Source organism: Protomyctophum bolini, assembly GCF_963924005.1.
Source record: "Protomyctophum bolini genome assembly, chromosome: 2".
Taxonomy (NCBI): domain Eukaryota; kingdom Metazoa; phylum Chordata; class Actinopteri; order Myctophiformes; family Myctophidae; genus Protomyctophum; species Protomyctophum bolini.
The window spans coordinates 3,797,529-3,810,092 of record NC_137863.1 but is presented as its reverse complement, the minus strand read 5'-3'; the positions used below and the strand labels follow the sequence as shown (position 1 = coordinate 3,810,092).

Genomic DNA, 12,564 nt, shown 5'->3' with positions numbered 1-12,564 from the left:
AAGGAGCATGTAACGGTACCGGTGGTGTGTGTAAGCAGTAAGGAGCGTGTAACGGTACCGGTGGTGTGTGTGTGAGCAGTAAGGAGCGTGTAGCGGTACCAGTGTGTGTATGGCTGCGTTGCAGGGAGCAGTAAGGAGCGTGTAACGGTCCCGGTGGTGTGTACCGTATATATGGCAGCGTAGCAGCGAACAGTAAGGAGCAGTTATCTAGCAGCAGGAGTTTGTTGCCTCCTCAGGCCTCGCCCAGTGCTGTCGACATTAAACTCTATTGATCAACCACACCAAAGCACTGTGATGCTTTATGCGTGGCGCCTAATGGACCGTTGGACTCCAGTGATAATAGGAACGGAAACCCACAATTTGCTTTTAAAAATCTTGTCACTTTTGCTGCAGGGGTCAGGTTTCTGCGTTTGTGTCTTGCCTATAATGCAATGGACTAGATTCTAAACGTATAGCCCACTACTATTTCAGTGTGTTCTTGTTAACAATTGTCATGCACTGGCTCACATCATGACAAAAAGGGAGACGACACACAGGATTAAACTTAACATTATTTTATTTATAACTAAAATAAGGGTTGAACGGTGCAAAATGTATGAGGTGTGAGTGGTCAGTGACATCAGTAGTGTAAAGTGTGTATGGCTGTGTGAACATGGACTGTATGTGCAAGTGCAGAAAGCAACTGAACTGAAACTACTTCAAACCAACATAACTAAACAAGCAGTGTGACCTGTGCAAGGGAGAGAGAGAGAAAATGGCCTCAGCCAGCCTGCTGTTATACCCAAGGGGATGATTGGGACCAGGTGTGTCAATCCCCAAGACACACCTCAGCAGGCTGGCACTCTCCTCCTACACAGGGACAGAGAACAACAATTAGTATCCAACCAAACCAACCCCACAGGATGGGTCATCACACAATAAACCAGCGATATCAGACAATAGCGCTAAGTGATATCTGTGAGACGATTAATTTAAGACAAACTGTGCATGGCCTGTCACATAAACGCATGGCCATATTAACTGAGGCCTAATGGCCAGTACAAAAAGTACATCCAAAATTGTCCACGGGAGTGCCATAAAATTCCACAGTGTGTTCCTCGTAATGGTTCCATGGTTTCATAAAGGTTTACAGTGCACACGTGGTGCAGGGTCCATCAATCTAAATGTTAAGTTTGATAAAGTGGTGCATATGACCTTTAACATGCTATCAATTGGTTTCATATAATCCAACGAAATATATCATCAACTTAGACATTGCTCACAGGTTTACTTCAATATACCCCCATCAGTTGGCAAGAAAATAATTTATGTTCAAAGCTCCTTAGTGACTGGAACAATCTACCGGTCTATATTCGTTCAGTATCATCTTTTAATTGGTTTAAAACTGTGCTGTCCGACTCCTCTCATCTGGAGACTACCTGTTCATGTTTTCACTAATCATCACTGTAGCAGATCCATGATGCAATGATCCATGTGTTATGTCTACGTTATGTCCATGTTATGTGAAATGTTGTTTTGTTGCAGTTTTTCTTTTGTTGTTTTTAGTTTTTTTGTTGTTGTTTGTTTCTTGTTTATCTAGGAATTGTATTGTTTTGTCTTGTTTTGTTTTGTCTGGTTGAATTGTTTGTAAAAAGTGTCTTTATGTATGAAGTGTATTTAGTGAATTGCGGAGCCCCTTGAAAACGAGATGGTTCATCTCAAGGGATTGTTCCTAATAAAGAATTTCAAACATATAACTTTGGCGGGCCTCAGGGGGACACTATTAATAAAGATCAATATGCTCAAAAGACCATAATGTTGTCTAATGTGTCTGATTCACCACACATTTTTTCCGAATTATAATGTGTACCAGCAAATAAAAACAAAGCAAGTGAAGTATGGCACATTAGTTGTTTTGCATTAGCTTAATATTTTTTTTCCCCAGAAGGTTTTGTTGTTGAAGCAATTCAAACCAAACAATATCACTTTCAAATACATCCTACTGTACATTAACATTGACTAATGGGAGGGTGGGTGGACAGATGGACAGACCACAGACCAACACATTATTATGACTCAAGCATACTTATATGATCAATTTCAGACATAATACATAATAAATGGATAACCTGTTGAGCACTTTGTGCTTCCGTATGTTGGCAAGCTTTATGGAGATACAGGGCCGGATCTACCATATGGGCACTTTGGGCACATGACCATAAAACCATACCATAAAAGAAAAAGCCACACAGACATTTTCCCCGCTACTCCGAATGAAATAAATGGTGTCTAAAAAAGATTAGTGTTTTATTGTTGGTGAGAAGGCAGCGACCAAATAGGCCAATATAACGACATAAAACCGCCGCCAAAACGGCCCAAAACAGCCACATTTTCGCGGGCGTGGTGCGAGCGTGCATAAAGATTTATGTGAAGAGGGGGCCCTTTGAGTTTCAGTGCCCAGGGGCCCTCAGAGGTGTTAATCCGGCCCTGTGTACTGACCATGGTATTACTATGTGCTTAACTGCGACCGGCCAGCCAACTGGCCCGAGCTGAAGCACACAGAGAATCTCTATCTTGTATAACTTGTATTGTCAAGAGGAAGGTGTGAGACACTACTCAACAATTTAAAAAAATTAGCTTACGGCTTTGTTATCAAAGCAAACAGGCTTCCATAACAAACACCTCAACAGTGCCGCATGCTGATCACCTGCCACGCCCCATTGATGAAATAATTTGTTCAAAAGTCTAGCCCAGCCCAAGTATTGACTGCATAGGCTACATTAATATACTTTTCAGATGTTCGACCTTTCTGTATATTATTAGTTTTTGTGGTGTCATGTAATATTTTAATATTTTGGGACCACTTGAGATAGATTTTTTTGATTTTCATCAAATTAAAAAAAGAACGATTTAAATATTTTCCCTTGTGTTTGAAATGGATTAAGCTTGAGAATCAATGACAGAAACAGGGTGTCCCTTCCTTGTCACCCAGGGGACTATAACTGTCCCTTCTCACCCTGCCCAGCCTAGGGCACTAATGTTTTTTATCAATGAAGAACAACTTGTTTGTTGTCACGTTTTGGTGACGTGTACAGCAGGCGCCTGTACCTTTAAGAAAGACCCGCCCCCTTCCGTCCCTCGACCTTACAACGTAACGCCCAGTTCCGAATAGGAAACTCACTGTGACGTCATGAAACCAGAACGGACAGCAGGTTTAGGTTAGGTTTTGCCCAAATGGATTGACATCAACATATTTACCACTGTATGTGTTTACACTGTACAACAGCGGTGTTTTAAATACTGTCCGCGTCTTCTGCTTGCTTTCTGTGCGGCTGGGATTGATTGAGGAAGCGCCGCTTCACACACACACACACACACACACACACACACACAAACACACACACACACAACAGGAACAGAGAACGGATCCGCTCGTCACCTACACTGCAGTAGCTTTTCGGGGTAAGAAGAGTTTTACATATTTTTTGTCCAATATTTCCATAAAGCTTTTTAACGGCCAAGCCACCCTGTTCTTTTCACCATGCTTAGTTAGTAAGACCGTCATAATTGATTATCAATCAATCAATATCAATCAATGCCGTTGTTTTCCCCATATATAGGATTAAATGCATTATAATTTATTATGCTATGATCAGTACAAACTGGCACGAAATGAGGTTGATTCAAGTAATAATACCTGTTAGACTATACATTAGCAATCTGCTGACCCTAAATGTAGGCCATTTCTCTACAACATCCTTTGGCCTCAGAAATGGCCTATTTTCGTTTCTCATGCTATAATTAGATCAGGCCAGGGTGCCTAATGCCTTAGAATTAATGTCAATCTCTGTCTGTGTCAATCACTCTTCTTTCCTGTGTGTGTGTGTGTGTGTGTGTGTGTGTGTGTGTGTGTGTGAAGTCCTATCTGATTGTATTAAACCATGTTAAAACTCACCAACATTGCAGCTCAGCTGTACGAAAAGCTTGAATTATCCTCTTTCTATCTACACAAAGGTTTTGTTTCATAAAGATCCAACCTGTATGACTTGTATAGCATGTCAAGAGATTCCATGCAGGTGATTATTCGGTGTTTTGTGAGTTTGGAAGTGCTCATTTTCAATACCCTCCTGCTATGCAATTTAGAAAACAGGTGGTATACACATACAGTTGCAGGGCTGTCGATATAGATTGAGCGCTTCCAAACTCCCAACACAAAAAGGAAATAAATATATCGCCTGCATTCACCAGAATATCTTGACAGAAAGTAGCTCATAACATGTCTACTACAGACAGAGTGGTGTCAGTGCTCATAACATGTCTACTACAGACAGAGCGGTGTCAGTGCTCATAACATGTCTACCTTGGCTGGTAATCCAGTCTGGCAGTGTGCCGCGGGTTCGACTCCCCCATTTCCTGTCAGCCTACTGTCTGTTCCTCTATATATAAAAAAAATATATATATATAAAAAATAAAGGCGAAAGCCGCCAAAAAAAAGAACATTTAAGAAAGAGGAAGGAGGATAATTCAAGCTGCAACGTTGCCATTTTGACCTGAGATAAAAATGTCTTCTACATCCTGACAGTTTTCTGAAAAAGCTATGTTTCTATGTCAGCCGTTCTTCGATTTTTCAAAAATAGCAGACCTACAAGCTCGTAGCGCGCCACTCGGTGGCGCGCTATGAGCTTGTAGATCTGCTATTTTTCAATAGCTAAAGCATAACACCAAAAGGGGTTTATGTGACTACTGTTTGGGTGTAGAATGGGACGTGGTATTACAACTCTATTCACATATTTAAAAAAGATCCAGTGTTGCAAATTGCGGCTGCTACTAACTACTAGCCTATATAATAATATATGATGTTTTGCTAGCCATGGAACATGACCGTCGATTAATTATCATGTACTGTACTGTACAGTACGAGCGTCATGTGAACCATGGCTAATGTTTTGCATATTATTGTTATGTTATCGTTTGTCTTCAAAATGTCTCTATGAATTGAATACACACGAGCACAATATGCACATGCTTAAAGTGAACGGCACGTCGAGTGGCAAAGCAACATGCAAAGTGAGTTTGACATTGTTTAACGTTGTTTAATGCAATCAGAGAGGACTTTTCTGTGTGGATGTATATGGGCTGTGAAGACCAGAAAGTAGTTTTTTGCCACTCCTATGCATAACTTCCGGGTTTGATGATGATGTCACACACATACCCTCTATAGAAACAAGCCCTTTGTACCACTGACTGTACCCTCCAGTGATGTGAATAGATTTACAATGTAATGAGTCCCAGGATGGTCTTTTAGAGTCCCAGGGACATTTTATGAGTCCCACTTCAACGACGTTAGGAGTCATATTTTGCCATTTCTTTACAAATTGCAGCATTTAACTCCCATTTCATTTGATATGGTTATAATGCGGTTATATTCATGTAGAAAACAGAAGAATAACTGATTATTATAACTAAAGCTAGCGAAATAAACTAGAATGAAAAATCAGTACAGTAGTACAGTAGTGTATCCCGTGGATGCAGAGGTCGTTGTTTTATTGCGTCCCTTAACTAGTATAAACTGCTTTTTGGGATGCAAAATGTACCCTATTTTAATCTCTGACCAGTCAGTGGCCTTGTGGTTAGAGTGTCCGCCCTGAGACTGGGAGGTCGGGGGTTCGATCCCCGGCCGGGTCATACCAAAGACTGTAAAAATGGGACTCAATGCCTCCCTGCTTGGCACTCAGCATCAAAGGGTTGGATTAGGGGGTCAAATCAAATCTACTAATCAAATGATTCCCGAGCGCGGCACACGCTGCAGCTCACCTCTCCTTGGCTGCAGCTCACCCGCTCCTTGGCTGCAGCTCACCGCTCCTTGGCTGCAGCTCACCGCTCCTTGGCTGCAGCTCACCGCACCTTGGCTGCAGCTCAGCGCTCTAAGAGATGGGTCAAATGCGGAGAACAAATTTCACTGCGGTAACGTGTGTAACAAATCGTACGACTTTGACCTTCAATAAATCAATCCTTATCTCCTCCTCTCCCTCTCTTCCTCTCCAGCCCCCTCCTCTCTCTCTCATCCTACCTCCTCTCCCATGGCGGAGGTACTGCGGCTGCTGCTCCGCGTGGCGGAGAAGGCGGCCAACGTGGCGCGCGTCTGCAGGCAGGAGGAGCTCCTCTTCCAGCTGCTGGTCCAGGAGAAGACCGGAGACGACAAGAACAAGAAGTTCGTCCAGGACTTCAAGACGCTCGCCGACGTGGTGATCCAGGAGATGATCCGACACGACGTCGGAGCCCAGGTATTCTGACCTGAGATCAGATTCATACGAGGTTTCCACTGGACACACACTGGTCTGATTATTAACCCATTCTGACCTGAGATCAGATTCTTAAAAATGTCAGTCGTTCTTCGATTTTTCAAAAAATAGCAGACCTACAAGCTCGTAGCGCGCCACTCGGTGGCGCGCTATGAGCTTGTAGATCTGCTATTTTTCAATAGCTAAAGCATGACATGATGCTAACACCAAAATGGATTCCCGTTCAGAATGGGTTAATAGGTTTACAGACACGCCGCCGTTCCGACTCGCTAACGCTAACCCTAACCGCACACGGAACGTCACATAGTCGGAATGGCCGAGCGTCGGAAGGCCATAGTTTTTATATACACTGGTTCACAAAGTGGGCTCCGGGGTAGGGATGGGAGTCGGACCATAATCGTTATCGCGATAAAAAAAAAAAAGTGGAGATTTTAATTAATGGTGAAATTGTCCTCCGTCGTCATACACTAGGATGAATTCGCTTTTGTTGAACTGTAAATCCGACACCATTTAAACCCTCTATTCTTGATAAAAACGCATTTGGTACGCTCTTATTTTACTCTAGATTCGGCAGGGATATCAGATCTACAAGCTCACAATGCGTTGCAACGCAGCGCGTTGTGAGCTTGTAGATCGTCTGTTTTTGGCAAACATTGAACATTCCCCCCCAGAATAGGGATGCTGGGGGTTTCCAAGTGGTTAACAAAAAGTGGCATTTTAAAGTTTTAAGCATATTTTGGTTTTATATTAATCTCCTGCCCTTATGTTTCTGTTTCCGTTCAGTTCCCGGAGATGACTGACTTCATCCAAGGAGAGGAGTCCAACAAGTTTGAAAACGGGCTTGGTAATTACTTTAAGACACATTCTTACTTCCTTCTTAACACCTCGACAGTGACGAGTCTGCGCATGAATGTCAAGAATCTAAGTTCAGGTCTATGTAATACTTTAGAAGTGAAATGACAGATGGGTTGATGAGGTTCACTGTGAGTCTTATATTAGTGTTCCCTCTAGCCCGCTTTGAAGATTAAGCTGTAACTTCTGTTTTATCTAAAAGGCAGTATGGATGGAGAATATGCTTGTGCTGAATGACAAAATGTAAAACGATCAATCTCGTTTATATCATGCTCTTGTGAATGAAAAGTCAAGATGGTGATTTAAATGCAGTTAGTGTCAATAATACTTATATGGATTAAATTAAGCAAAACGGGCATGGCCGATATAACATTAATAGTCTGGTGATGTGTATGGGGCTGCTGCCCATTTAAAGAAGCATCGCTTATTAGAAGAATTCGTGACTATAATAGGAGAATCCTTTTCTAGAATATATTCCACGCCTCGGTGTACGGTACAGTATGTGCCACACTCACTGTATGTTCAAAGTATTAGCTGAATAAATATGTCTTATGTCTCTCTCTCTCTCGCTAACCTCTCTCTCTCTCTCTCACATGCACTCCATATTAGGAGAGAGTGTGACGGTGACGGTGTGTGCGACCGAGGCGGAGACGGCTGCCCTCCTGGCCACCGTGCTGGACGGCGACAACGTAGCGGCGTCGCTGCTGTCGCGGGCCATCCACCAGGACCCCGAGATGAGCGACACGGGACCCCAGGGTCTCCACGTGCCCTGTGGCCCCCAAGAGATCGGCATCTGGATCGACCCCATTGGTACAAATAAAATGATTTTTATGAACTCTTCGACCGCAAATAGAATCATCCTAGTTTTTTCATTGTCCCGTTAAAACCGGGAAAGAATCTGTGTCATATTAGAATGTTAAAGGGGACCACTTCACCACTTTTCACCACCAATAGGTCCTCACTAATAATCATGATAAAATGGCACGATCCTTTCCTACTCAAGTCTGTGTCTCATAGGAGGGCTGTGGGCAGTTTAGAAACCGTCCTCCAGTGACATCATCATTAGGCAGATTTATTTTTAAACAAGATTTTTTGACAGAGAACGATGGCTTCCATTTTTAGCATTGCAACTTCTCAGGACTAGAAATCCTGCAGTTTCTATTAGTTTGGATTCCCCATCGATGATGTCACTGGAAGACGGTTTCTGAACTGCCCCACAGCCCTCCTATGAGACGCAGACCGAGTAGAAAAAAACTGCGCAATTTATTTCATGATTATTAGTGAGGACCTTATATGAAGATAGGTTGAAAAGTGGTCCTTTAAGCATTGGCTGTTCTGATCTACAAGCTCACATTGTCAAAGCGTTTTGGCTAATTTAGTGGTTCTGTGGATCTTTGTGTGTTTTTAGACGCCACCAGCCAGTACATCGAAGGCCGTGAGGAGGTGCTGACGGAAGGCCATCTGTCTCCGTCGGGTCTGCACTGTGCCCTGGTTCTGATCGGGGTGTATCTGAGGAGCACCGGAGAGCCCGTCATGGGCGTCATCAATCAGCCGTTCAACCACAAGGATCCGGCGACCGGATGGTAAGTAAAGTGGAAAAAAAAAGACGACGTTGTGATTGTGAACGCGATTAAAATTGGAAAATGTGTGGACTTTGCGGCGATAACACAAAACGACCCATTTAACATCACAAGTGTGCGTCCTCAACATGCACATACAACATAGGATATTTATACAACATAGGGTATTTTTTTTCCGGCAACGTTTCACTCGAACCAATTTAAAACCGAGGAAGCGTCTGTGACCATTTTATACTTTGGGCTATTCAAAAATAGTAGATATACAAGCTCATAGCATGTCACTTCGTGCCACGCTGCAAGCTTGTATGTCATCTGCAATTTGAACATTTTTTTTAAATCGAGAAAATGTGGGGAACTACTGCATTTGTAGAATCGGCCTCAGGTCTTTAACACTGGTGAAGCATCTGTATAATTTTACTATACTGTAAACGTGAGAAAGAAAATGTGTCAGACATGATTTTACAGTACTATTCATGTTTTGTTATGCTTTAAAGTAACAACACGTGAGTACTTACTTTTTCCCACCACTGAATCTGAATGGATTTCGCCCTCTTGATTAATACAGCTGGAGAGGGAAGCACTTCTGGGGCGTGTCGTGTGGAGGCGTCAACGCCTGCTCGGTGTCCCGGCCCGCGGACAGACGTGACGGGAGCCGAGGAGGAGAAGGAGGTGGTGGAGGAGAAGGAGGAGGAGGTGACGGCCTGTCGGTGGTCCTCAGCTCCAGCGAGAAGCCGCTGGTGAAGGCGGCGCTGGCCCCGCTGTGCGGCGGCGCGGACAAGCTAACGTACGCCTCGGGCGCCGGCTACAAGATCCTGTGCGTGATCCAGGGCCTGGCCGACGCCTACGTCCTCTCCGAGGGAAGCACCTACAAGTGGGACTCGTGCGCGCCGCACGCGCTCCTCCGGGCCCTAGGGGGCGGCATCGTGGACCTGAGCGAGTGTCTGCGCCGGGCGGCGGCGTCTGGCGCGGCGTCAGAGCGACCGGAGGGGGCGGAGCTGGTCTATCACCGGCCCGCCGCGGCGGGGAGCAAAGGGGCGGAACGCTGGGCCAACCAGGGCGGCCTGGTGGCCTATCTGGACTCCACGACACTACACCGGGTCTTAGCGGGGTTGAAAGGCAAGCTGTAGTCCTCGTAAACCACACAGTGCAGGAGGAGAAGGAGACAACGCTGGGCAACCCCCGATATCACAGAAATACGTAGATACCGTACGGAATTGCAATTCCGTACGTACATGCACAACTTAGAAAACCCCAAAATCCGTGCATCATGACACTGAAATCATCTCCATTAGACAATGACGGACGTCACGGGAAGACGCCACCAGGTGTGGCCGCGAGTTACCGTTGTGTACCGAGTGTTGCGAAGGTAGAGCCGACTCGGCCCCGTCCGAGTTGTAACCCGACATGGAACAGAACAGTAAATAATGTCAAACCCGAACTCACCCAGACAGAACTCACCCAGCCAGAACCAGCCACGGATGAAATAGCACTTCCGTAACTAGTGAAAGCCACATCACCGTCGCGGTCAAAACAGTAGGACTTTGTGTAATAAATAATATTTACGGATTTTGGGGTTTTTTCTAGTCGTGTATGTATGTATGTACGGAACGTTGCGTTATTTCTGTGAGATCGGGCTGCGCTGGCAATTCAAGCCTTTTATATTTAGGCGCTAGTACAGAAATAAATGACTAACGTTTGGACGTTTACACGGTCTTCATCAGAGTCATGAATAATAAATAACAGGCTTGAATTGTCCGTTCTTATATAAATATACATACTGAGCACAAGCTGAAGTAGCTGTCGCCGATATGTTATCTATTTTAGGTATAGAGGGGTCTTTTATATCAATTAATTTAATGAACATTTTATTATCTGCAAAGGTGTGCCATTTTACTATGCAGTATGCAGTACTACTGCGCTATTGTAAACATGAGAAAGGATCATATTTTACAGTACTATTATATTTGTGTTTTATTGATTAACAAAAGAAAAGGTTTTAAATAGACCCAAATACTTTGTGATTGTCTAGACTTTAAATTAGACAATCACAAAGTATTTGGGTAAATGATAAACCATGTGACTCTGGCGAACATAGTATACTTTAAGGAGATTAATACAGATTATTTGAAAATACTATATATATATATATGACCCAGGTCAGGTTGAACATTAATAAACAATGTGCTTTATGTTTTTCTTCACTTTAAAATGTTTATTTTTATTATTTTTAATGGTGAAAATAGCCGATCTACAAGCTCACAAGAGCGTGTAAGAAATACAAGAATGCTGGCCACAAAATGCCACTCGCTCCAGGGTCAGAGTTCAATGCAAGCTTGCGGTTGTGTGGCCAGTGGTGAAAAGTAGCTTAAATAACTTTACTTTTGTACTTTTAATCAAATAAATTTGGATTAATAATACCGGACTTTTACTTGTAAGTTGAAAAAAGGCCATTGAGTGTGACAGTTCATACTTAGTTAGTAGTACATATGGAAATATACAATTGGATCTGGGTGTCTTTCAGCAACACTAACTCAAAGATAGGAAGCAACTTTTCAATCTACTGTAGCCGTGTGGTGAAAATAAATGTTTTGCCTTTGCCAGTCTGCGCGTGGAGTTGCACTGGTAAATGGTAAATGGTGCATTTATATAGCGCCTTTATCCAAGGCACTTTACATAGATTGTGCATTACATTCACCCATTCATACACCGATGGCAGCGGAAACCATGCAAGGCACCAACTAGCACATCGGGAGCAATTAGGGGTTCAGTGTCTTGCTCAAGGACACTTCGACAGTAACTCTGGGGGAGCCCGGGTTCGAACTGGCAACCTTGCGGTTCCCATCCAGGCACTCTACCGCTGAGCCACCGCCGCCACAATGCACTGCATATGAGCAGCATGCGCCGCCCACCGACGCTGTATTCAAAATACCGTAAACTCGGAAATCTCACGGTATATCAACAACGTGGCTGTTACTGTCGCGGTATTACAGAAATTCTTTCAGTTCTTCATGCCTGAAGCTTGCATTTATTAATCTGATATCTCCACATTATTTTGAGTTGTGGGGCTGCTGTTTCCCCCCCCCCCCCCCATCTCTTTTATGTTCAAAAGGAGAATGTTGTCGTGCACCTCCAGGTTGTCGCTGATGATGCACGACTAACTAGCCTCGGAAAAACCCAGACGTTTGATTTCCTGGAAAATTACACGACAGGATAAGCAGCAGTTTTTTCGAAAAAGGAATATTTCCACACACACAAACAATGTTGGCCCTCTTGGCCAACTTGCTTGGCTGACACTAGTTCTGGTGTAGGAGTCTAGCAGCACCTCTCTAAAAACAAGTCCTTTTAAGGCGCAGAGAACTGAACTCGCCCTGAACTTGCCCCCACAGCACCGTTAGTTCACCAGGTCACCGAATGGAAAAGCCATAATAGGTATTAAGCTTCGCTCAGCGTGACGACCGCAACAAGAAATAAATAATATGAACTTCCATTTTGTAGCTATGGAACCTACTGTATGCAGGCTTACAGGCTCCAGAAGTATTATTTAGATATGAGCTTAAAAAGCATGACTTAATTCAACTTATTCCTACCCTACCGTGGGGGGGGGGGGGGGGGGGGGGGGGGTTGGTGAGCCCTATGTCAAGGTGTTTACCTGCTTATAAGCGACTTCATTTTTATTTTTAAAGTGTAGTTGCTTATTTGAGCTTTCTTCCTAATGTTTTTTAAACCAGTGGTTCCCAATTTTTGGAACCAAGGAACAGCAATGTCCGTGTTCACCTATGTGTATGTGTTCATGAGCACCAGTATGACTATGACTACCGTACCAGTAGGGGCGCTGTTGTGCCAGAAACAGA

At 43.8% G+C, this 12,564-nt stretch overlaps 1 protein-coding gene across 1 annotated transcript; it reads left to right on the top strand.

The window, feature by feature from the left end:
* Nucleotides 1-3,175: 3,175 nt before the first annotated feature.
* On the top strand, nt 3,176-11,128 carry inpp1 (inositol polyphosphate-1-phosphatase). The gene is made up of 6 exons (XM_080783654.1): nt 3,176-3,441; nt 6,025-6,263; nt 7,065-7,125; nt 7,743-7,943; nt 8,542-8,716; nt 9,279-11,128. The coding sequence occupies exons 2-6, from the start codon at nt 6,060-6,062 to the stop codon at nt 9,838-9,840; spliced, it is 1,203 nt and encodes a 400-aa protein (XP_080639780.1). The 5' UTR covers nt 3,176-3,441; nt 6,025-6,059; the 3' UTR covers nt 9,841-11,128.
* Nucleotides 11,129-12,564: the final 1,436 nt, after the last annotated feature.

Coding starts and splice junctions, on each gene's coding strand:
- inpp1 (XM_080783654.1), top strand. CDS start 6,060: ATGGCGGAGGTACTGCGGCTGCTGCTCCGCGTGGCGGAGAAGGCGGCC. Junction 7,126..7,742: donor CAAGTTTGAAAACGGGCTTG/GTAATTACTTTA, acceptor ACTCCATATTAG/GAGAGAGTGTGACGGTGACG. Junction 8,717..9,278: donor AAGGATCCGGCGACCGGATG/GTAAGTAAAGTG, acceptor TGATTAATACAG/CTGGAGAGGGAAGCACTTCT.